Source organism: Phytophthora cinnamomi, assembly GCF_018691715.1.
Source record: "Phytophthora cinnamomi strain GKB4 chromosome Unknown Contig103, whole genome shotgun sequence".
Taxonomy (NCBI): domain Eukaryota; phylum Oomycota; class Peronosporomycetes; order Peronosporales; family Peronosporaceae; genus Phytophthora; species Phytophthora cinnamomi.
In genome coordinates this window covers 39,939-63,304 of record NW_027151036.1, presented here as the reverse complement: position 1 = coordinate 63,304, position 23,366 = coordinate 39,939, and the positions used below count along the sequence as shown (strand labels likewise).

Below are 23,366 nucleotides of genomic sequence, written 5' to 3'. Positions count from 1 at the left end.
GCGAGCCTTTATGGATTTTGGGATCGCGAGGAGCGCGTAGCTGGGTGGTATTGTATGGGTGACGCCCCACCTATTCGCATGTTTTGTGGGCAGGAAGTCGCATGTTCGGTGATTATGGGGTATTGCCCTAATCAAAAAATCGGCTCGAAAACTTGATACTTCCACAACTCAAGAATTCATGGCCAATGAGGTCGCGTGAAACTCCATGTTTACGTTTCCCTTATTGTAATCAGGTAACGAATATAAATTATGCATTGTTTTACTATATAGCGCTGCCCATCGGAAACAGGAGTTTTTACAGCAGTTAACGTTGGAGTTCTTCGACGCCAAGTCAATGATGTGGCCGAGGACTCATTGACCCACGCCATCGCTTACTTCGTTCATTTTCTCTTTGGTGGCAAACATAAAGCTTCAACAGTCCTCGATTCAAACGATGCACCTCCTTCGGCTGATAATCTTGACGCTCTTAGCCTTCTGTGCGTCTATTGATGCCTACGCTTCGGTGACTGGCCCCACGCTGCCAGTGTCCGACTGTTCCCACTGGCGACCACACTACAAGTGAAAATACTGACATCTCCGCGGGAAGAACTGTCTACGATCATGACGGCGAAGAGAGATCAGGATTGTCCGTGCCTGTCGCCGAAAAGGTCAAAACCTTCTTCTCGTCGCCTAAAGTAACTCAAGATCACCTTCAGAGATGGCTCGGCAAGGGGAAATCTGCAGGCTGTTCTACTCTGACGACTTCACTCGTTGGCTCAAGTACGTCGACGATTTGTATTCCAAGAACCCCGCGAAGGGAGCGTCCGCGATCGCAACACTCACTGTTCACTATGGCGACGGTTGATGAAACCACGAAGATCACGAGAACGAAAGAGCTCGCCACGGAACTGCAAACAAAGCAAATGAACCACTGGGTGGCCGTTGCAAAAGACCCTGACGATGTCTTTCATTTTATGGAGTTGGACAAAGTGAATGAACACATTCTCAGCAATCCGAAGTTTACCGCTTGGGCGAAGTATGTGGACGATTCAGTGCAAAATATCCCGTAAAACAGGCGTCCATGGTCCCGGCGCTCTTGAATAACTATGATGATGTCACTCTATTCGGAATAGCTGAGGCGGCGATGCGCGTGGAGGGAACCAAAACTGTCGCCATAAACTACAGGATCAACTGGTCAAAGCCTGGCTAAACAGTGGTAAATCACCGGGTGGCGCTTTCGTAAAACTTGGACTCGGCGAGCCGGTGAGTAACCTATTGGAGAGACCGCTCTTCAGCAATTGGCTCAAATACACGAACGCCTACAGCGTAAAGTATCCCCACGAGAAGGCAACAGCTATCGAAACATTAACGCAGAAATTCGGCGATAAGCAAGTGGCGCAGATGCTTGATATGGCAAAATCGAAAGATGCACCGCAAAGTATTGCCATCAATTTGGAGTCCGCCCAGCTGGAAATGTGGTTCAGTGGAGAAAAATCTGTCAACGATGTACGAGTGTTGCTACGTCTCTATTCGGTCGGTGACTTCGGCGGCGATTCTCTCCTCAACACTTGGGTCTCGTACATGAATGTTTTCCTCAAGGACAACCCTGGCGAGGTGACGTCGATATTGACGAAGTTGGAAACTCAATTCAGCGACAGACCATTTCACCAAATTCTCCAAGCAATCGTGAAGTTCTCCAGTATGGAAAGCGCTGCAACTAAAATCCAGGCGGAGAAGATCCGAGCGTAGCGAGTAACCAATCTCCTCAGAAGGTCTTTAAATGGTTGAACCTTGACAATGTGGGGATTGATCTACCTGGTGACCCTTTGTTCACGACGTGGATGAAGTACGTCAAGGACTTCAACCAGAAGAATCCAAAGCGCCAGGAATCGGTATTTACACCAATCCGTATGTATTATAATTACCACGAGGAAATGATCAACAAAGCGATGAACAATCCAAGCACTGTGAAAATCGCCGAACAACTGGAGAGGGAGCAATCCAAGTACTGGTTAGATCTGAGGAAGCTTCCTAAAACTGTGTTCCGTTTCTTGGAATTGAACCTGGCTGGCGAAAAGACTCTTGTCAATCGGAACTTCAAACCTTGGCTTCCAGGCAAAGTTCTCCATTCTTGCCACTACTTAGGTCTCTCCCCCCCCCAATGTCTTCATCGCCATCCTTATCCTTAATGGCCTGCTCATCGCCCGCAGTCTCCTCGTCATTCACCGGAGTTTCTTCATTTCCAGCAGATTCGTAACCCGCCGAGGCCTCTTTATCACCCGGTGGAGCCTCTTCATCATCCGCGGGGGCCTTTTCATCTTCCTCATAATATAGTCTAGCCAATTATACTAATCAAACAGAATTATCGTGATCGACAGTGTAGTGTGCTTCATAATATGATTATATTATACATTATATTTCGTTGAAGCAATCAAATACGCATTGAAGATGTTACTGTATGGGATTTTATTATTATAGCATCAAACACTACAATGTATTATTAATAGCGGCACAATAATTATTATTATTACATTTAATATGTGTACGGGGTCAAGGGGTTTCTAGTAAAATCACAATGACTACGACACTCTACTAATAGATCTATAATATTATTAATAGTAATATTATAATTCCAAGGACAGCGATTAGTACTAACATATACTTAGTAGGAACAAAAATCACGATATTAGTACTAAAACTACTAAATATCCTACTAATATCCAGGTTGATGTTCAAGATCAATATTTTAAACGGACGCAAGCAATGGGTGGCAAACAGGTGGCTGCCGAGCTGCTCTGTCGTATTCTCCCGCTCATTTTGCGTTTTCCTCCCTGAAGATTGCAACCGGGTCCGATGAAGTACTCAAAGGCAGATTGCTGTTTGCCTGATATGACGGAAACGCCGCCGTGTTGTATCTGCGGTCATCCTGTTCATCATATCTCCAGCTGGGGTGGACCTGAGCTTTCCAAACGATACTTTCCAAACGATACGGCTAGCACTACTAGGGTCCATCGTTTACTAGCATCTAACGCGGCCACCTCTATGCGTAGATTTTGCAGTCTAGGGTGCGTTCTAACCTTCAGGAATACTGATCCACCGGACGGTGAGCCCTTCCCAGCAAGCGGTCAAGGGATATCTGTGTCGAGTGCAGCTACGGAAGCACTAATATTACTTAGGGACGAAATCGATATTACTACAAATGCCTGACGGGGTCCATCCAAATATTTTTCTTGCCAACTTACTGCAGTGAGGCGTCACGGCATAAAAGTTCTCGAGGAATTTATGTCAGGAGTCAAGGAGCGATAGGAATCCCTGTAGTTTAGTGCTTTCCTGACCAAATCGATCCATCAATTTCATCGATAAACCAGGGTTTTCATACAAACGTAAGTTGGGCTGTTGTCCCAGAAAACATACACCCCGATTCAAACGATAGTTTGAGTTAATGTTACCCTGTGGCGGCAGAGGCAGTCCATGGCAAATACGGTAGTTGCTTCAAGCTAAATTTTAGTTTGAATTTCCAGCGTTCTCATCACATCCTCCACTCTCGTTGTCCGCCGTACTTTCTCTCTATTACAGTCTCAAAGTACTATCATATTGCTTCATCACACATTTTCTTAATATTCTTACATGGTCATGTCGATTGAATCAATGTACAATGCATCGAAAATTGACATAACCTGTGGTGGTGTCGCTAAAACCAATGCTACTGGCACGGCTGCGGTGTAAACGATGAAATATTGGTTTTGAATTGATGGCTTTTGCTACGAGTTTGAGCGAGATTCATTGTGTGGTAAGACCAATAAAAATAATCAGAGGCAATGAAATGCAGTTGATCATTGACCTCCCAATGCCGATCAAAACTTCTGTTTTACGAAGTAGCTCCTGATAGTGCCTTGATCTTCTCGGCATATCTCTCAAGCAGCTCATTGGCGAATTGTATATGATTGAATTGCCTTCTAAGAACTGCAAGCGGTTCCTTTTCAGCTACCCATTTGTTGACCAGAGCGCTTTCCAAGTTCATGGCTAGCTTTTCTGTCTTGGGGTCCTTCTTCGCCGCATTAAATATCCTCAGAAGTTTAATGTTTTTGTAGTTAGCCCGGAGACTGTCGATCATCGTCGTTTTGTCCTCGAGATACCGACGGTTGAACTGGTTCAGGTACTTCGTGAAACCTGAAAAAGGCCGAATTGTTGAAGAGAAAAAGAGGTGACAGGTCGTGAACAGCTACATGTAGTTGTGTTGCAGGAATGAAATGTGCATTTTTCCCTTCATTTTCAGTTCGTTAGGAGAATACACAACTTCTTATCTATTAGGTAGTGTTGTGCAGACGATCTACTTGCAGCCGAGCCACGCTTCCACTTCTGGGTCACACTTGTCGCCAACACCTTCTGCTATCTGTCGACGACGCATTTCAATGGGGAAACGGTCCTTCGTGCACGCGATTGCCATGAATCGAGCGTTGAAGCACATCGACTCGACGTTGTCAGCTGTGGGGCACCGCTTCCACATTGTGCCGTTGCAGGGAGCCATGAGGTCTGCTGTCGGAGGTCCTTCCACAACTCCAGGCTGGAGAATAGGCCCGCACGTAGTGGAATGGAATTTGTTAACAGCAGCGAGTGTCGCCGGCGAAGCCTTTTTATCTGTACATGGGACGGCTGGACTCCCCCACAGCGGGTGAACGCCACAGTTGGGATTGGCGAGGTCGCATTTGTTGGACGAAGGCAGTGAGACGCACGGTCAGTTTTCGGGTCGGACTATCATCATGCGTAAGTGAAACAGCCAATCTCGCAGCCGAGGATGTTACTCTGCTTCTTCTCCTCGACTCTGCCGCCTCACTCAAAGCCTTCTCAACCATTTCTTTCAAAGGCCGGTTGGTGATTTGGTGAACCAAGTAGGTTTGCTTCGACCGCCGAATACACGGAAGCATCTTGATGAGAATTCCAAAGTACCCCAGCGCAACAACCGAAAGACCAAATGTGGCCACCCCCACCATCTCCTTCGAAGGGTCTACCATCAGCCAAAACGTGCCGTAGTCGAGGGTTCCCGCGTTCATGACGCTATTCACCGTGTTGTTGGGTACGACGTTGAGCAGGATGAGCCAAAGAGTCCAGCCGAGACAGATGCAAACCGCTAGAACCATTAACAAGTGGAAGAAAATGCTTTGCCGGGTTTGAGGTTGGTTCGCACGCCGAGCTTTCACTGAGTTGTTAGGGGCCTTGCCAACTGTTTGACTGTTTTTCGTGGCCTTAGTGTCCGTGGGGTAGACCTTCTTCTGCGAAGCTGCTGCAGGGTTTGAAGGAGACTTGCGATGCAATGGCCCGTCGAAGATTTCGCGTCCATCGTCCTCATTTGCGGGTAGATGGCTGAAAGCAGTGGTCTCCATCATGCCACATACACACACCAGTACGCCGTTCTTGTCCCGTACGACGCTTCGGTATCGTGCTAGACGGTTGAATGGAGGAACTGACTGACCCCCAAATAATCCTTGGACAGCGAGTTAGGTAGGATGATTCAAGCGTCCAGCATCCTGGCTACATGTACCTATTGATAGCATTGTGAGCCATAGCAAAAATATGAAACAAAAATGAAACTGAGATTCCAACCTCTCTGCGACAGCGCGAAACCATTAATACTGCGCTCAGAGAATGAAGACAGGAAACAAGGGCTGGCAGACAAATTGCATCCCACATTTTGTATTTCTCGAAGAGCTGTCAAACCGAACGAAACAGTACTGTACTCGTCGTATTTTTTTCATGGTTCCTTACTCTTACACCCGTGTTCAGCTTACCTCCCAACCCAGTCCTGCTGGCGGCACTTCCGAATCAGAGCGATCGCTCACACCCTGCGCGATTTGACGACGACGCAATTCAATGGGGAATCGGTGCGTCGTCCAGGCATGGGATGCAGTGCCCAAAGTCAATTCGAAGTGCTACATGTATAACGCTTGCTTCATGGAAGTTGCCTGTACGACGAAACGACTCCCCATTGAAATGCGCTGTCGTCCAATAGTGCAGGGTGTGGGCGATCGTTGTGATTCGGAAGTACCAGTAAAAGTAGTGCGAGGAAAGTTACATTTCCTTGATAATGAAGAAGTTTGCAAATTTGTGGGAAACCAGCAATTACTGCATGAACTTCATTAAAGATGATCGCGATCCACAAACGAGATCGCACCTAGGGAGTGGTGAGGTGGGTTGGGCTGAGAGAAAGCTGAAATGGCGTCTCCAGAGTAGTCCCGCCCTCGCTCCTATCTGCCCTATCCTAAATTTAAGGTATCTCCCGCAGTCTGAAAACTAGCCCTCCGCTTCTTGCATGCTCGGCTGCTCCCACATGGTTCCATTGCTAGGTACTATGAGATGTGGTGTAAGCGGCCCCTCCACAGCTCCAGGTTGGGCTACTGGTTGGGCTACTGGGCCACACGTTGTGGTATTGACTATTTTTTACTGCAGCGAGAGGCCACAGCTCGCTCTCCGAGAAAGACGCAGTAGGGCTTCCCCATACCGGGCGTTCACCGAAGTTGGACTGGACAGATTGCATTTCCCAAGTAAACCTTTGCAGCTCCAAGTGCCATGATCGGATGCTTCGAATGACCAATGTGCCCACTACATCGTTTCGAGTTTTGTGAACTCTTTGAACTACACTAATGCCCGAGTGTTCGTGTACCCCAAAACCTTGACCAAGAAAGAAGGGTTCAACTCAGCTACAACAATACCATACGATTTGGTTACCACAGCAATACACCTTACAGGTATCGCACACCCTTGCAGCGGCGGAGCTCTTCTGGTATGATTGATAAATCTCAGTTGATCAGTTGAATCGCGTGCAGCTCGCCCATCGTAGCAAGCTGCGTCACTTTTCCTTCAGCATAAAGTTTTGGTGCGATATCGGGTCCCTCAGTATCCGACACGGGCATTGGGTTATCTATTCATTTTCCAGAACCGTGCCTTGCAACACATTCTGGGTGTGGCTTGCACGCGAGCGCAGAAGCCCGCAAAAGCTCCTCCATGAGCACAGTCAGAAAGTACGAGAACGTCAGCTCCCAAGCGATGCCGCTTTGGATACACGCTGCCTAGCTGCTTCGTACGTTTGTGAAGTAGATCCACCATCTTCCCAGACCGGTAGAACAGTGTGAAATTTACTCTAATTCGCAGATATTTGAGGCTCTCGTATACGGCTGCAGTCTGTTCCGCATGTGCGATTACACTCGCCCCATGCTCGAAACCACCAGATCGGAAACACTGCGAAATTGATAGCAAGTTGGCTCGGTCGAGTCTAAAGTGCGACAGTAACGCATGACCAAAGATAATACTCTCTGCTGCTGGTAACCAGCGGTTGTTGCGTTCGTGAGGTCCATTGGTTCTGGACCTCCCGTCCTCGCTACCGGGCGCGGTTGCGGCCTCGGTACATTTACATGGAGTTTAGCCTGCCGCAGGCTAAACCCTTCTTGCATGGGAAGGGTGATTGCAGCTTCGAGAGTCCTCGGGTACTCTCGGAAGAGATAGATCTTCACGGGCCCATCCATAAGTCCTTTCATGAACGTGACGACCTTGGTCGCCTCGTCAATCGGGTTAGTCACGATATTTGATACCAAGTATCGTGCGCGCTGCGCGTAAGCATGAACGTCATGCTTACCCTGCTGAAGGTCGAGGAACTCCGCCCTCGACCGGGACTCGTTTTGCGGGGATTCAAACGCTTGTCTGAGCTCCTCCTTGAACACTTCGTACGTGCTGAAGCACGTAGGATCGGAGAGTCGGCGTCCATACGCCCAACTCCTTGCGCGTCCGCCAAGGCAGGACATGGCGAACGCGACCTTCGACAGCGGCTCGACGATGCGTCGAGCCGCTATGGCTGTGTCGAGCTCGACAAGCCACCGGAGGAGAGGCTCGCCCTCTCTTCCCACGTAATTGCTTACGCTCAATTTCAATGATTGAGCACGCGGTGTCGTCCCTGACGACGCCGTCACTGAGGAAGCAGCATCACGCTGCTCCTTCATGATGAACCCCAGACCAACACCATGTTGCTCTGTCGGCGATAGCGTACGCAGCATCGTAGCTAGTTTATGGTAAAATGATAACTGTATTGCTTGTAAAGTGATCTTCCTCTAAAATCTGCTAAAAACTGTTTATCATCTATGAAAGGGTTGGCAGCGGCTGGCTGTCAGAGCCCCGCCAATATGCACGTCTCTAATTGGTAGAAAGATGCTGCTTTCTACCAATAGGATGTTTGGGTAGGTGTGGCCCACTCATTGTGGTGGCCCACTTCAATGTATCCATTGGTGTGCCTTACTCCAATGTGAGGAAGTATCTAAAACTTTAACAGATATCCTATCTGTTAAATTCACAAGTGGCTTGTAGCCACTTGAACGTGTAACCCCGTTACAGCTGTTCCCTGGATCGAAACGTGCCCGGCGGCGCAAGGGACTGCGTTCCGCTGGCTGACTGGGACTGCGTGCTCGCTTAGCCACAGTAAACGCGGCGCGGGACCTATAGGTGGTGTGTCGCTGTCATCGTCCGAGTCAAGCAAGCGCTCGTCCGCAACATGCACCTGGGTTGTCTGTTGAGGTGTCTCGGTAGTCCCTGGACCCTGCATGGTTAGCGCCACTGTATACAGAGAATCATTGACCAGTACCCTCGGTGGCGGCTGACGCCGCCCGTTATGATAGTAAACGAAGTTGAATATCGAATCAATGGACGCGTGACAGACCACACGACGGGACACGTCATATAGATGCACGCGTGTTGTCTCCTCGGGAGGCTGAATATTAAGACGACCGAAAATTGTAGAAAGCTGCCTTGTCGCGCGTCGCTGACGACCTTCCCCATGAAAGGCTGTGTGCACGGCCTCGTGCGGGCCTTGGTTTCTCCCAGCATCAAATCACACACAGGGCGGTGCACACATGGACGCTTTGCGTAAGTCGCCACCGTCAGGTCCTGTAGATAGGTCTCCTCGAAAGACAGTGATTCAGGACCGTCGATAAACACGAGGTGCAACCGTCCGGAACTAGAGTCTTCGTTCCAAGTATAGCCCACCACAACACCATAATCTCATCGCTTGGGGCTATCGAGAGGCACCCGGGGTACACAGACGCACCTGCCCATGTATGTGCCGATGCCACTTTGGGCTTCAGCCTCGGTGACAGCTCGACACCCCCACGTCTGGACTGCTACATCCGCATGAGTACGAGGGTTCACTACGCCAGCGCCCGCTCAGCACCAGATCGACGTGTATCGTGTCCGCACCCGTGGTCCCATCTTGAGTAACACCGTAGCAATAGCCTGACGTGGCAAGGTCAGAAGGTCGTAGGTAGGCGTACTGCGGTGCCGACATAGGTGGAAAGCCTGGCGACTACCGCGGTAGTTTGAAAGTAGTTCCAAAGCTTGAGCTACGAGGAGAAAGATGAAAAGTGGGCTCTCTCTCGCTCCTCCGCTCGTAGTGGTTTTCTAACGGCTTTCTTGTGATCGGGAGAAGACGCTTTCGGTTTTGCGTTGCTTCGCGACCCAAACCGTGATACCACTCAGACGACGGTTTTGGTTCCCTCCACGCGCATTGCCGCCTCAGCCATTCCGAATAGAGTGACATCATCATAGTTATTCAAGAGCGCCGGGACCATGGACGCCTGTTTTGTGGGATATTTTGCGCTGAAATCGTCCACATACTTCGCCCAAGCGGTAAACTTCGGATTGCTGAGAATGTGTTCATTCACTCCATAAAATGAAAGACATGGTCAGGGTCTTTTGCAACGGCCACCCAGTGGTTCAATTGCTTTACTTTCAGTTCTGTGGCGAGCTCCTTCGTTCTCGTGATCTTCGTGGCTTCGTCAACCAATTTGTACAGCTTTGCGTCGCCATAGTGAACAGTGAGTGTTGCGATCGCGGACGCTCCCTTCGCGGGGTTCTTGGAATACAAATCGTCGACGTACTTGAGCCAACTAGTGAAGTCGTCAGAGTAGAACAGCCTGCAGATTTCCCCTTGCCGAGCCATCTCTGAAGGTGATCTTGGGTTACTTTAGGCGACCAGAAGAAGGTTTTGACCTTTACCGCGACAGACACGGACAATCCTGATCTCTCTTCGCCGTCATGATCGTAGACAGTTCTTCCCGCGGAGATGTCGGTATTTTCACTTGTAGTGTGGTCGCCAGTGGGAACAGTCGGACACTGGTAGCGTGGGGCCAGCCACCGAAGCGTAGGCATCAATAGACGCACAGAAGGCTAAGAGCGTCAAGCTTATCAGCCGAAGGAGATGCATCGTTCGACTCGAGGATTGTTGAAGCTTTATGTTTGCCATCGAAGAACGAAATGAACAGTAAGCGGCCGAGAAAATATCGCTGCAGCCAGAGATTACTGTACCGCGCGGCAGCGGAGTCGGCAGCATATCTCGTGATTAAGGTCCATTCTCGGTCATTTTTTTACTATAGAGAATGCCATTCAGTGATGACGGTTTTATCCGTCGTTGTCTTATGATTGATCGGGTTATCGACATGTATATTCTCTATATATGTATCCATCTAGTGGATGGCCTAGGTCAGTAAAACGGTCTTGGCTACAGTCCCACACGCTGTGCAAGAACACGCCAAAATTACGCTGCTGAATTTGAGGTGGCTTCTCGATACTGCCCATACCTAGAAATGGGGAATAGCTTGGGCACTCGAAGCAATTGATTCACGCTTCATCTTCAAAGTTTATGTTAGCCAAACGTTGTTTTGTAGTTTGTGGACCTCACGACTACTAAGTACGTAGGGCTCAAGTGATATGATACATCTGTGTAAATTTACTAGCATCCTAACCAAGCCTCAACTTCGGGATCGCACTTGTCGCCAACACCTTGAGCTATCTGGCGCCGCCGCATCTTAATTGGAAAAGGGTTTGTGGTGCAAGCGATCCCCATGAACCGAGCATTGTAGCACATGGACTCGATTTTATCGGCTCTTGGGCATTGTCGGTACATTGTCCCGTTGCACGGGGCCATGATATCAGGTGTTGGAGGCCCTTCCAAGGCTCCAGGTTGGAGAACGGGACCACAAACTGTCCCCGCAAATTTCTTTACGAGTTCAAGTGTTGCTAGGGTGGCTCTTTTCTCGGTCCGGTTTGAGGGTAAGCAGGTGGCAGCCGGGGTTCCCCACACTGGATGCACCAAACACTTATCGTTGGTCAGATCGCAGTCGCCGAGAAACCCATTGCAGCACCATGTTCCACGATCTGAAACTACAAGCGACTTTAAGTTTCGAACTGGGGCCAGGTCAGGAATGCTATCGATCGATACAAGACCCGCGAAGTCAAAGCGCTCGAGCTTATGGAGGTTGGTGAGTGGAGGTATTTCCTGGAGAGCCAAAAAGAGTGCCAGCGTGAGTGATTTGAGACCCGAAAGGCCCTGGAGTGACGGTAACGTTGGCATCGAAATGCACATCGCCAGATGAATAAACGTGAGTGACGGCATATCGTCAAACATATCGTCGGGAAGAAGCACCATGGGACTGGAAACTTTGCTTTCCACATGCCTAGCATGAAATCCACAATAAGTACCATGATACCAACTGGATTCGATTAGCAAAATACGTACAGGAACTCAAGTTTGGTGAACTCCTCCACCCACGGCGGGAATGTCTGCGTGTTCGTGTACTCCAGTGACCTAGATGCAGTCATTTATAAATGTTATCAATACGTGAGTGTTACTTCAGGTAAACAGTACGGTGATCTGTTGTGAACAACAATTCAACTTACAGGTGTCGCAAATTCTTGCAGTGCCGAAGCTCGACAGGAAGTTCACCCAAGTAACGATTAGTCAGCTGCAACATTTCTAAATCTCCTGTAGTAGCTAACTGAGCCACCTTCTCTGTCACATTCATTGGCATTATCCACTCGGCGAACGTCTTCGGAGCAATATCTCGGTCAATTAGCATCAGGCACGGACACTGCGTCAACGAGTTGCTCTTGAGAATCGTCCATCGGTGAGCATTCACAGCGCACTCTGGGTGAGGATGACAGGCTATCGTAGACGTCCTCATACTCTCCTCGACAAATATAACTAGAATAATAGCGTACAGTACGAGTCCAATAGCTCCGAGACGATGGCGCTTGGGGTAGACACTGCTGCGTAGTCGTTTGGGACTGCGAATAATCTCCACGACGTAGCGCAAGCGGAAAGAGAACATTACGTTGACGCCCACCCTCGCCAGACACTCCAGCGCAGTCATGATGCGCAGTGACTTGAGACTTTTGTAGATGACGGCTACCTGTACCGGGTCCGCATTGACGCTAGCATTCTGTTCAAACCATCCTGAGGGATAAACTTCCATGTTGATAGCAAACTTGGTTCGGTCAAATGTGAAGGCCGAAAGGCAGTAGACAACCACCAGCATCGGACATCCGATAGCGACAAGAAAGTCAATCCTGCGTAAGAGTTTGTTCATCGGAAATATGTCAGAAACAGTATCACACCATCCGACAAATACCACACCAAACTTACGAAACATCAATGAAAAGCTCTCCTCGAGGCGCTCGCTCGTACGGTACAAACATCATGCCGGCACAAGCAATTGCGTTGAAGACGACCACAAACGAAAAAAATGCAACCAGTGGAGTAGGCGAGCCTGACTCGAGCATTTGAACGAGAAGAAACGTCTCAAGAGCCAAGTCGCCGAACTTAATCGCCAATTTCTGTAAAAAGCAGTTCAAAATGTTAGTTGACACGTCATCCCAGAATGAAAGTTAACGTACAATTCGTTTCCGCGCTACGCTCTCTTCATGCGAGAGCGAAACAACCAGTTTCGCCGCCGAGGATGCCACCCTACTACCTCTTCGGTCACCAGCCGCTTCACTCAGAGTCTTCCCCATTTTTTCTATCAAGGCATTGCTACCCAAGGTTTGCCGGTGAACAGCAGCATGTTTTCGCTGCCGCCCAAACGGAAGGATCGCGACGAGAACACCCAAGTACCCGAGAGCAACCACGGACAAACCAAACGTTGCCACTGCCATCAGCGTCTTTGGCGGATCAACCATGAGCCAAAAGGAACCGTAGTCGAAGGTTTCCGTGTTCATGACGCGATTCACCGTCTCGTTTGGCGCGATATTCAACAGGATGAGCCACAGAGTCCAAACCAGGCAGACGCACGCCACCACTGCGACAACGATGAGAGAGAAAATCGTTTTCTTACTCACTTTCTGACCATTTCGAGGTCTTTTGGATGATTGGGCATCGCTGCCAGTCTTTGACGCGGTTGGGTAAATTTTCTTCAGCGACGCTGACCCGCTTTCTGCTGGCGACTTCCTTAGCGATGGACCGTCGAAAACTTCGCGACCGGTGTCTTCATCAGCGGCTAGCGAGACGGGCATCTCTATCGAATTGTTTTTTTCCTTGAGCGGCAATTTTTGTGTGGCTATCCCCCAAGACGAAGCGCATCGAGTGCTATTTGTTGGAAGCATGTACTAGTACTCGAACCAGGTCAGAATCGTCTTATGATCATAAGACGATAGAATCCTATTTTCAGGGCACACCTCTATCTAACTACGGTAGCATTCTCGCATTTACCAGTGCATCCCATTGCTCCTAATCTTACAGTCGGCTGAAGTCTTAACACTGTTTAGTAGCGCGATATAAGTAAACGGTAGCGAATAGTGAGCACGATATTGCTGGCAACGAATACTTTGAACGGAAACAAAACATTCACACGCGTACACACCGGGGATGTATGTCCAAAAATCCGTCGTCTCCTCTTCAAGCTACCGGCACTGCTTGGTCGCACTACGCGCGGCTTACTACCAGTATCTACAGATAAAAAAGTGTGTACGTCCTCCCACATTCAAAACTGCGGCTAAAACCGCTGCCTGTCTGATTACAGCACACTGACGTTGTCACGCGGGGTGCGGAAGTGGGCGAGCGGACCCTGGGCCGTCGTGGAGCGCGGGGTCTTGCTCTCCAGCTCGTCCAGCATGGCCTTCTTCTTGCGCACGACGAAGATGGCGGCGGCGGCCACCATACCCACAGCGGCGCCGATGGTGAGCACGACGTACGGGGTGCTGTTGGCGCCGTCTTCCGCGGTCCTGTTGGTCACCGTCTGCACGCCGTCTTCCTTCGAGGCGGTAGATGGGGTGTTTCCGATAGTCTTCTCCGTGGACTGAGCGGTCTGCGAGACGGTCTTGGTCGTACTCTCAGAGTCCACCTGGCGCATGTTGTTGTTGCTCTGCTTGACGCCAGTCTCCGCCTGCGAGGCCGAAGCGGACGCAGACTTGGAGGACTGGTGCTCGTAGTGGTTTTGGTTCTGGTAGTGGCCGGCCGAGCCGTGCGAGCCAGAAGCCGGGGCCGAGTTCTGTTCCTCCGAAGGATTGGACGTCGGAGTCGGCGTGGGCGTAGGAGTCGGCGTCGGCGTGGGGGTCGGCGCCTGCGTAGCAGGAGCCTGCGTGGGGGGCTGCGTCTGGGGGGCCGGGGTGGCGCCGCCAGTGCCGCCGGGGCAGAACGTCAGGTCGAAGTCCGTGGACAGCGGGCACGTGTGCGTCTTGGTGTCGTCCTTGGGAAACTGGTAGCCGTCGGCGCAGCCGTCCGCCATGCACGTGAGCTCCACGCAGCGCGCGCCGTCCGGCGAGTGCGGGGTGATCTGCATGGCCACGTTGAAGCCCACGCCGCCCGTCTGGTCCTTGCAGGCCTGCAGACTCTCGCAGTACCCGGGCTGAAGAGATCATATAACGTAAAGATAGCGTGACGTTAGCATTCAGGTGGCAGAGGTGAGGACCGTGTCCTCTTCGAACAGCAAAAAAGATGTGATTAACAGAACTTACGCCACTCTTGGTGCCCGTGGGGATGATGCTGATGTCGTACCAGACCATACCGCCCTCGCACGAGAACTCGGCCACTGCAGCCACACACAACATCGTTAATTCGCCGCCATTTGAGTGGAAGTATCGCCAATTGCACCGCACTCACGAGTAGCCTGGGCGCCGGTGCCCCACTTGAACACGTGCGATGCCGAGCCGGGCGCGATGGACTTGGTGGTGGTGCCACCCGCGGCCACCTGCTCCGTCTCGGAGCCCGAAGGCGACACGTGCGCGAGCGTCATGCTTTCGTCGCACATGTTGGAAACGTAGATGTTGATGCCCTGTGCGACGCCATTGAGCAGCGCGAGCCCCATGAGGGCGCGCGAGACGAACTGCATGACCATTCTTTCGGTACGCTTTCGCAACGAGATGCAAGAGCGTAAGGGGGAATTCCTGAATGGAGCTCCCCGGGCCCCCGCCGCGGGGCCAGGCATACGGCGCGCCTATCCTGACTACATGCACGGTCTCTCTACCTGCGAGCGAACGACCGCATGTCCTGCGGGCGGGAGACACTCCCAGCTGGAGTTTAGGCGCCGCCAAAAGAGCCAGAGACCGAGCGAGTACTAACGGGCGAGACGCCAGTTCACGGCGTGATTAACGTTGAGAGTGACCCAGCCCCGTCGAGTTTTGCTGCTCGTGGTTGAAAAACAGTCGTCGGAGAGAGAAGCGCGCTTTTGTGCGCGAGCGGCCCCGCCCCGAGCCACAAATCCCCAGCGCGACCAGAGCACCCGACACCTGGGTCGTTCGATTGCAGAGACGACCAACTGCAAGCGTTACACCGGCAATATGGCAACCACCAGCAGGTTTCGCGAACACCTCACCGCGCTGCTCCATTCGTGCCCTACAGTAAAGACGTGTACTGTACATGTACATACTCCAGGTGAACATCGCATTCATACAGTATGCGGTGGCCTCGTCGACTGAAAAGTTAGTACGTATAAATTGCTCAGTTACACTTTCATCATGTGGGAAGGTCGACCTTCATGCTCGTCAGTCCACCGACTTCTGGCGTCATCTCGTGCAAGATTGTGGAGTGAGATCGGCGCCACGAGAGACGTGGTGTGCGGCTTGGTTGTCCTTGAGGGTGACGTCGGAATGTGCGCGAAAATGTTCCACATTGTTCGTCTTGTGGCGGTTCTCAAAGCTCGGGTCGACTGCAGAATGCACTGTTTGTGGCGTTACAAACTTCAAGTACCCATATACCGGCATGCGGGCGCCGTGGACAGACAACGTAGACTCTACGGTAGAGGCCTCGCATTCGCGGGTCTGACCATCCCGATCGATGGGCTCAGCGTGCTCCTCAGCAACATCTCGCATTGATACAGTCGCCTTTCATCGGTTTGGCGGAAGATTGGGCGTCCTGTTCCGTCCAGCAGGAATGGTGCGGGGGCGTTCCGGCCAACTCGAGTCACCAAGGCAGATGCGAGGCGGTGGAGACGCTGGCCACTGCAGATGATTTCGTTCTTTTCCGCCGTGGGGTAGCCATGTTGCGACAAGAGTTGCAATCTCAAATAGAATAGGCTTGTTGAGATTAAAGTACACCGACATAGGGTCGTATGAGTCTCGACACCTGGTGAATGATGAAGCCTCCATGCCCACAAAGTCGCCCAGACGTCATACGCGCATCTTCCTGTTGGCAACAGCTGAGAGAACGTGAGCTACTTGAGATCGCCGCAGCAACTTCGACAAGTCGCAGACGGTGGACAGCTCCAACTGGGCATGAACCTTGAGTAAATAGGCGTCCACCGAGACGGTAGGCCTAAAGCCTTCATTTCAACGTTAAGCTTATTATAATAAAGTGAATGATGTTGCAGCATTTATTTGTAGCCGAGGCTTCCAAGGTAGACTTTCCAGCACTTGTTGAATCCATGAAAATAGCCGATATGACACAATGGATTCGTTAGTTTCGAGCTAACAATTCACACAATTCATTTGAACTCTGTCCGGTTCGGAGGACGCGCTAGCTACCAACAAACAAAGAAATATCCAAGAGATAACTCATGAAGGAATCCGTAGTCAACGCGCAAGCCGAAGCGGAGGACGGCGGGCATGAAGTTTTTGATGGCTCCTCCCAGAGAAGTCCCGGTATCGCTTCGATTTCGCAGGCGAAGATCTACCCAACGGCGTCGACAGCGGACAACTTGTCGACAGCCCACGAATCATGTTTTCTGCCACTCATTCACAACTGAATGGCACCATCACTTTAGTATTGACCGTGGCGGCGGTGTGCATCCGCTTGGTTTGGACTGTATGCTCATCCTGCTGAACATCGCGCCAAATGACACAGTAAACCGCGTCATGAACACGAAACCCTACGACTACGGTTCGTTTTGACTAATGGTCGATCCACCTAAGATGATGATGGTGGTGGCCACGGCTGGTCTGTCAGTTGTGGCTGTCGAGTACCTCAGCGTTCTCGCCAAGATGCTTCTGTTAACTTCGAAAGCATGTCGTGTTTCTCTCGTTCACCAACGTCTTGATAGAGAAGGTTGAGAAGGCCTAGAGTGAAGCACCGTTGTCCGAAGGGGGAGCAGAGTGGCTTCACCCGCCCCCAGATTAATCGTTTCGCTGGCTAAAGAAGAAGTTCGGCATGGAAGCGTGTGACACGAATTGTCTGTGCTCGGCGGGGATTTTTTTTCGCATTTATCAGTTAACCGTTAAGTGTCCGCCTCGCTTCGCTCGGCGGGGGATTTTTTTTAGCAAGTCAGCCGAGAATTGTGCGTTGCTGGAGGGGAGGTTGTATTGTAAGTGAGGTTCTACACTACTATTTCGCGGTATACAATGTTTTTTGTGTAAATTCCATCTTCAGAGACTTCCGGATTATTTGCCAAAATCGTTATATTTCTTCTCGCTGTAACGCGCGACACAGCTACGTAAATCTGCCCATGAGAGAATACGCGCTCTGGGAGGTACAAACCTAGTCTTTGAATGGATTGTCCTTGGGACTTATTAATCGTCATCGCAAAGGTCACCTGCACGGGAAACTGCCTACTACAGTAAACACATTGGCGCAACTAAAAAACCATTTCCAAAATGATGGCACTTGCCAATTACGGGCTGACCCCACAACACGATTATCCACCTACGCAACTCGAAAGGGAAGCCAGAGTTTTTGCTGATAAGTGTGACTCGAGGTATGATAACGCCCTTACCCGCGCATGCACCACCCATAATTACGGCTTCCATGCCGATTCGTCGTAATGATCATACACGAAGTCTGGGCCAGTTGCATAGCCCCTCCTTTGTGCTCAAATTTCTGATAAGCATAACTGGTGTTTCCACCTTCAATTCCAGTTTGTGTGGAGGCATCCCACTAAGTGAGATAGTGTTCGAAACCTCAGGAGGATACAAATCACCTGTCGCTCTAGCTTGTCGTCACCATCCAGATTATCCACCGATTGTATTCTGTGATATTCTCCGGGAGTTTGTTTAGAATCATATCGTTTATGGCGAGTACGTCCGCGTTTGTAACGGGGTTACACGCACAAGTGGCTACAAGCCACTTGTGATATTAACAGATAAAATAACTGTTAAAAGTTTTAGATAGTTCCTCACCTTGGTGTAAGTCACACCAATGGATACATTGAAGTGGGCCACCACAATGAGTGGTCCACACCTACCCAAAGATCCTATTGGTAGAAAGCAGCATCTTTCTACCAATTAGAGACATGCATATTGGCGGGGCTCTGACAGCCAGCCGCTGTCAACCCCTTTCATAGATGATAAACAGTTTTAGCAGATTTAGGAGGAAGATCACTTTACAAACAATACAGTTATCATTTTACCTAATCTAAGTCACTTGGAGTCTTTATTTGATATATATTATACTTGTGTACTCAAGTATAATTAACTCAAGTTATTACTAAGTATTTACGCTTCCTCATACGCGTAGCGCAACGTGTAAGCTAAAGTAGTGAGTCAAGTTAGACCCACTACACCTGGTAGCACTTGTTGGTCCGTCCAACGACCGACTGCTTGACGTTCGTACGAGGTGTACGAACGCGGAGCCGAGAACCACATGAGCACGGAGGTGCCCATGGAGAGTTCCAACAGGCCTGCAACGCATGTTGCACGCGCCGACTGCCCCCACCTGTCTGACCCAGAGTGGGAAGCCCTCCAACGACTGTCAACAGTCATTGGAGAAGAGGCGATAGCTACGATGCTGCATACGCTATCGCCGACGGAGCAACATGGTGTTGCTCTAGGATTCATCATGAAGGAGCAGCGTGATGCTGCTTCCTCAGTGACGGCGTCGTCAGGGACGACACCGCGTGCTCAACCATTAAAGTTGAGCGTAAGCAATTACGTGGGAAGAGAGGGCGAGCCTCTCCTCCGGTGGCTTGTCGAGCTTGACACAGCCATAGCGGCTCGACGCATCGTCGACCCGCTGTCGAAGGTCGCATTCACCATGTCCTGCCTTGGCGGACGCGCAAGGAGTTGGGCGTATGGGCGCCGACTCTCCGATCCTACGTGCTTCAGCACGTACAAAGTATTCAAAGAGGAGCTCAAACAGGCGTTTGAGCCCCCGCAAAACGAGTTCCGGTCGAGGGCGGAGTTCCTCGACCTTCAGCAGGGTAAGCATGACGTCCATGCTTACGCGCAGCGCGCACGATACTTGGTATCAAATATCGTGACTAACCCGATTGACGAGGCGACCAAGGTCGTCACGTTCATGAAAGGACTTAGAGATGGGCCCGTGAAGACCTATCTCTTCCGAGAGTACCCGAGTACTCTCGAAGCTGCGATTACTCTTGCCATGCAAGAAGAGTTTAGCCTGCGGCAGGCTAAACTGCATGTGAACGTGCCGAGGCCGCAACCGCGCCCGGTAGCGAGGTCGGGAGGTCCAGAACCAATGGACCTCTCGAACGCAACAACTGCTGGTTACCAACAGCAGGGAGGTAACGTGCGATGCTTTCGTTGCGGAAGGATTGGTCACTTTGCACGGGAGTGCACAGCTCCCATGCCCCCTAGAGGTGGCCGTCGTGGCGATGCCAGGCATCGCCGTGGACCAACAAAAAACGCGAATATCCAGTAGGCGCGGGGCGCCCTACTGGTAATGCAGTCGCGCGTGCCGACATTGGGCACGCGATACTGAGGACTGTAGCCCCCAGTGAGACCAGCTCTCACTGCAAGAAACAAGATGACAGGTCAAACCTAGTCATCTTGAAGGTTTACTCGAAGAGAGCGACTGACTCTCTTCGAGCTTTGGTAGATTCAGGCGCGTCGAACAACTTTGTTCGACTACGAAGCCTGCCGAGACTTGACTTCGAGGAGGTAGATACACTTCGAAGTCTTCTGGAGGTACGACTGGCAACAGGTGCCATCGTAAAGACCGAGAAGCGCGTCGTGAACATGCGCTTCTCGTACAAACAACGAGTGTTTGTCGAACACTTTATCGTCCTGGACCTGGTCGATAAGTTCGACGTAGTAATGGGCATGCCGTGGCTTGCACGGCATGATCCGGTGATAGACTGGAAGAAGCGCACGCTCGTGCGCTTCGGCCGCGACAGCGGAACAGAGAGCGATGGCCCTGTTACCGCAGCGCACGCACCAACAGGTGCGCGCGACTCGCCAGTCGAGACAGCGCTTAATGCTGCTGTCCCGGAGTGCCCAAGAAGTGCGCGAGGGCGTGCACAAGTGACACCCGCGTCGACAATGCTGCCGACATCAGAAGAAAAAGATGTTCTGGCTCCAGGAACCAATACCCACGTTCAAGCGTGTAAGGGATAGTCCCTGACCCGAAGAGGTCAGGTCGACAACGACGCGTCGGCTCCGGGAGCCGACGCACCCTCGGTCATGAGGGGCTCCGCCAATGAATGGCGTCGAGGTGACAAAGGTGTGTCAACTCCGGGAGTTGACGCTGCAAACAGTGCGGACGGTTGCAAACGTACCGCACTAACGCAATTTGCATGCTGTCGTGCAGCCGAGCTGCACGACGAAGCGCCAGGCGATCAAGCCGGGCTTGATACCGCGCGCCCGCGGACAGGGTCCGCCGGCGAACAACTGTCCACGGCCGGGCCTGGACCAGAAGAACAACTGTGCGGAGCCCGGCTCCGCACAACAAGAAGACGGCGCAAGCGGAAAACGCTGCGCAAGTCTCGGTCCGGGACCGAGACGCAACAAGAACCGTCTGCTGGGCAGACTGAGGCGGTGACGCCGGATGTCGAGACGCTAAGCGTCTTGACGCGCACCGATACTGGATTCCAGTATCGTGACATGGAACTCGCTAGTCCTCCGACGATGGCGTCGGAGTTGACTTCGCTCCCAGTCACGAGCTGGAAGCGCTTCACGCGCGACTTGCACGATGGACGCATCGAGCAGATCTGCGTTCTTTCGAACAGCGAAAGAACGGAAAGCGAGAGCGAAGCGCTGAGGCAGCTCTTCATTGGAAGTACCACTGAGAGTGAAGACACTCTCAGTGCGAAGACGAAGCGAGAGCGCTTCGAGGAACAAGGTTGGGACTCGCTGAAGTCGAGTCCCTATTACGAATTGTTGAGGGAGTACAAAGACGTACTCCCGGAAGAGATTCCTGCGGAGCTTCCGCAGGATAAGGGCATTCAGCACGAGATTGATCTCGTGCCGGGCACGAAGTACTGTGTCACGCGGCAGTGGCCACTGCCGCGAGAGCAAGTGAAAGCGATCGACGACTTCTTTGAAAGTCGCCGTAAAGCAGGACAAGTGCGGGAATCAAAGTCCCCGCACAGTGCTCCGACGTTCTGTGTCAAAAAGCCACAGGGCGGATGGCGCATCGTTCATGCGTATAACAAGCTGAACGATGCGACGGTACCGGCGCAGACGCCGATACCGCGAAAAGATGTTATCATCGATTCGATGGCCGGGAGCACCGTTTACAGTGCTCTCGACTTGCGAGATGGATTCTATCAGATCCTAATGCGTGAGAGCGATATCCCTCTCACGGCAGTGAGCACGCCAAGCGGCATGCTCTGGGAATGGCTAGTAATGCCACAGGGGCTTAAGAATTCCCATGCGACTTTCAACAGGTGTGTGACACACTTGTTGCGCTCGGTGCGCGACTTCGCACCGAGCTACTTCGATGATGTATTCATCCACAGCCGGGCTGTGGGCGGAAAGACCGACGTAGAGATGCACAGGGTGCATCTCCGGAAGCTACTTGAGCTTATGCGAAAGCATAAGCTCTACGCGAACCTGAAGAAGTGTATCTTCGGGGCGAGCGAGATACCCGTCCTCGGGTGTCTCGTAGGGAAGAATGGTGTTCGCCCTGACCCGGAAAAGGTCAGAGTGATTAACGAATGGCCAACGCCTTCAAGTGTCAAGGAACTGAGGCAGTTCCTTGGCCACGTACTTGTGCAAGTACGTGGAGGATTATGCGGGCAAGATTCGCCCGCTGTCACAACTTCTTAAGAAGGAAGCTGTGTGGGATTCGACAACCGATTGCCAAAAGGCATTCGATGCAGTCAAGCGGGGCTTGACTAAGGCGCCGATCTTGGCAGTGGCTGACCAAGATCGCCCATTTCACGTAGTGTGTGACGCATCCGATTTCGCGATCGGATGCGCGTTGATGCAGCACGATCACGAGGGCCGTGATCGTGTCGTCTACTACCAATCGCGTCAGCTGAAAGCAGCTGAGCGTAATTATCCGGTGCATGACAAGGAACGCCTTGCCATGAAGTATGCACTCGCAAAGTTCCGAGTGTACTTGCTTGGGAGTAGACCATTTGTGGTCTACACCGACCATGCTTCACTGCGCACCGCAGTGAAGTCGCCACACATTTCACAAAGAATGGCGAGATGGCTCTCATTCTTTGCGGAGTATAACTTCCGGGTCGAATACAAACCCGGAAGATTGAAGGTAGTGGCCGACGCGTTATCACGTCGGCCGGACTATGCAGAAGCTGTTGACGTCAATGCCATTGACGCCATGCGATCGAGCAAACCCACATCATCTCTGTTGGATGACGTGAAGGCCGCGTACGCGCACGACGCGGACGCGAAGCTCTTGCTGGCCTATGGCACAGCGCCTTCTGACAAGTCCCGTCAGAAGCTGCCCAAGCACCTTCGAGCGCGTGCACACCGATATCGGGTGCACGACGGACTGCTACTCTACAATGCAGTCGACGACAACGCGGATCGCGTTGTCGTGCCAAATGACCATGACCTGCGACTCAGGATCATGTACGAGTATCATGATGCCCCGACTGCGGGACATCTCGGACGTGAGAAGACTTACGTCCTTCTCACGCGCGACTTCTACTGGCACCACCAGTATAAGTGGGTGCGCAAGTACATCCGTGCTTGCGAGGTATGCTAACGCGTGAAGCCTGCGCCATTCGCGCAGGCTCCACTGCATCACTACCGACTCCGTCGGAGTGTTGGAAGTCCATGTCTTTGGACTTCATCTTTGGTCTTCCCCCGGATAGCGGAGGGAACACCGGTGTTGTGGTCTTTGTAGACCGTTTCAGCAAGATGGTACATCTTGCTGCGGTGCCAGCAGAGGTGATCGCGAAGCAGACGGCCCGTCTGTTTCGTCGACATGGTGTTCAAACACCATGGCATGCCGTCCGACATCGTGTCGGACAGAGACCCGCGCTTCACAGCGCACCTGTGGC

General features: G+C 51.6%; 2 protein-coding genes across 2 annotated transcripts; both read right to left on the bottom strand.

Annotated features, from left to right (window-relative positions):
• Positions 1-2,076: 2,076 nt before the first annotated feature.
• Positions 2,077-12,735, bottom strand: IUM83_19891 (uncharacterized protein; the record flags this gene model as incomplete). Its single annotated transcript, XM_067944960.1, has 6 exons — positions 2,077-2,314; positions 11,376-11,468; positions 11,531-11,599; positions 11,692-12,360; positions 12,437-12,627; positions 12,688-12,735. The coding sequence occupies 6 exons, from the start codon at positions 12,733-12,735 to the stop codon at positions 2,077-2,079; spliced, it is 1,308 nt and encodes a 435-aa protein (XP_067782892.1).
• A 1,067-nt stretch (positions 12,736-13,802) lies between these two features.
• IUM83_19890 (Thaumatin protein) lies at positions 13,803-15,122 on the bottom strand (the record flags this gene model as incomplete). The annotated part of the gene is made up of 3 exons (XM_067944959.1): positions 13,803-14,633; positions 14,743-14,816; positions 14,888-15,122. 3 exons carry the CDS (start codon positions 15,120-15,122, stop codon positions 13,803-13,805), a joined length of 1,140 nt encoding a protein of 379 aa, XP_067782893.1.
• Positions 15,123-23,366: the final 8,244 nt, after the last annotated feature.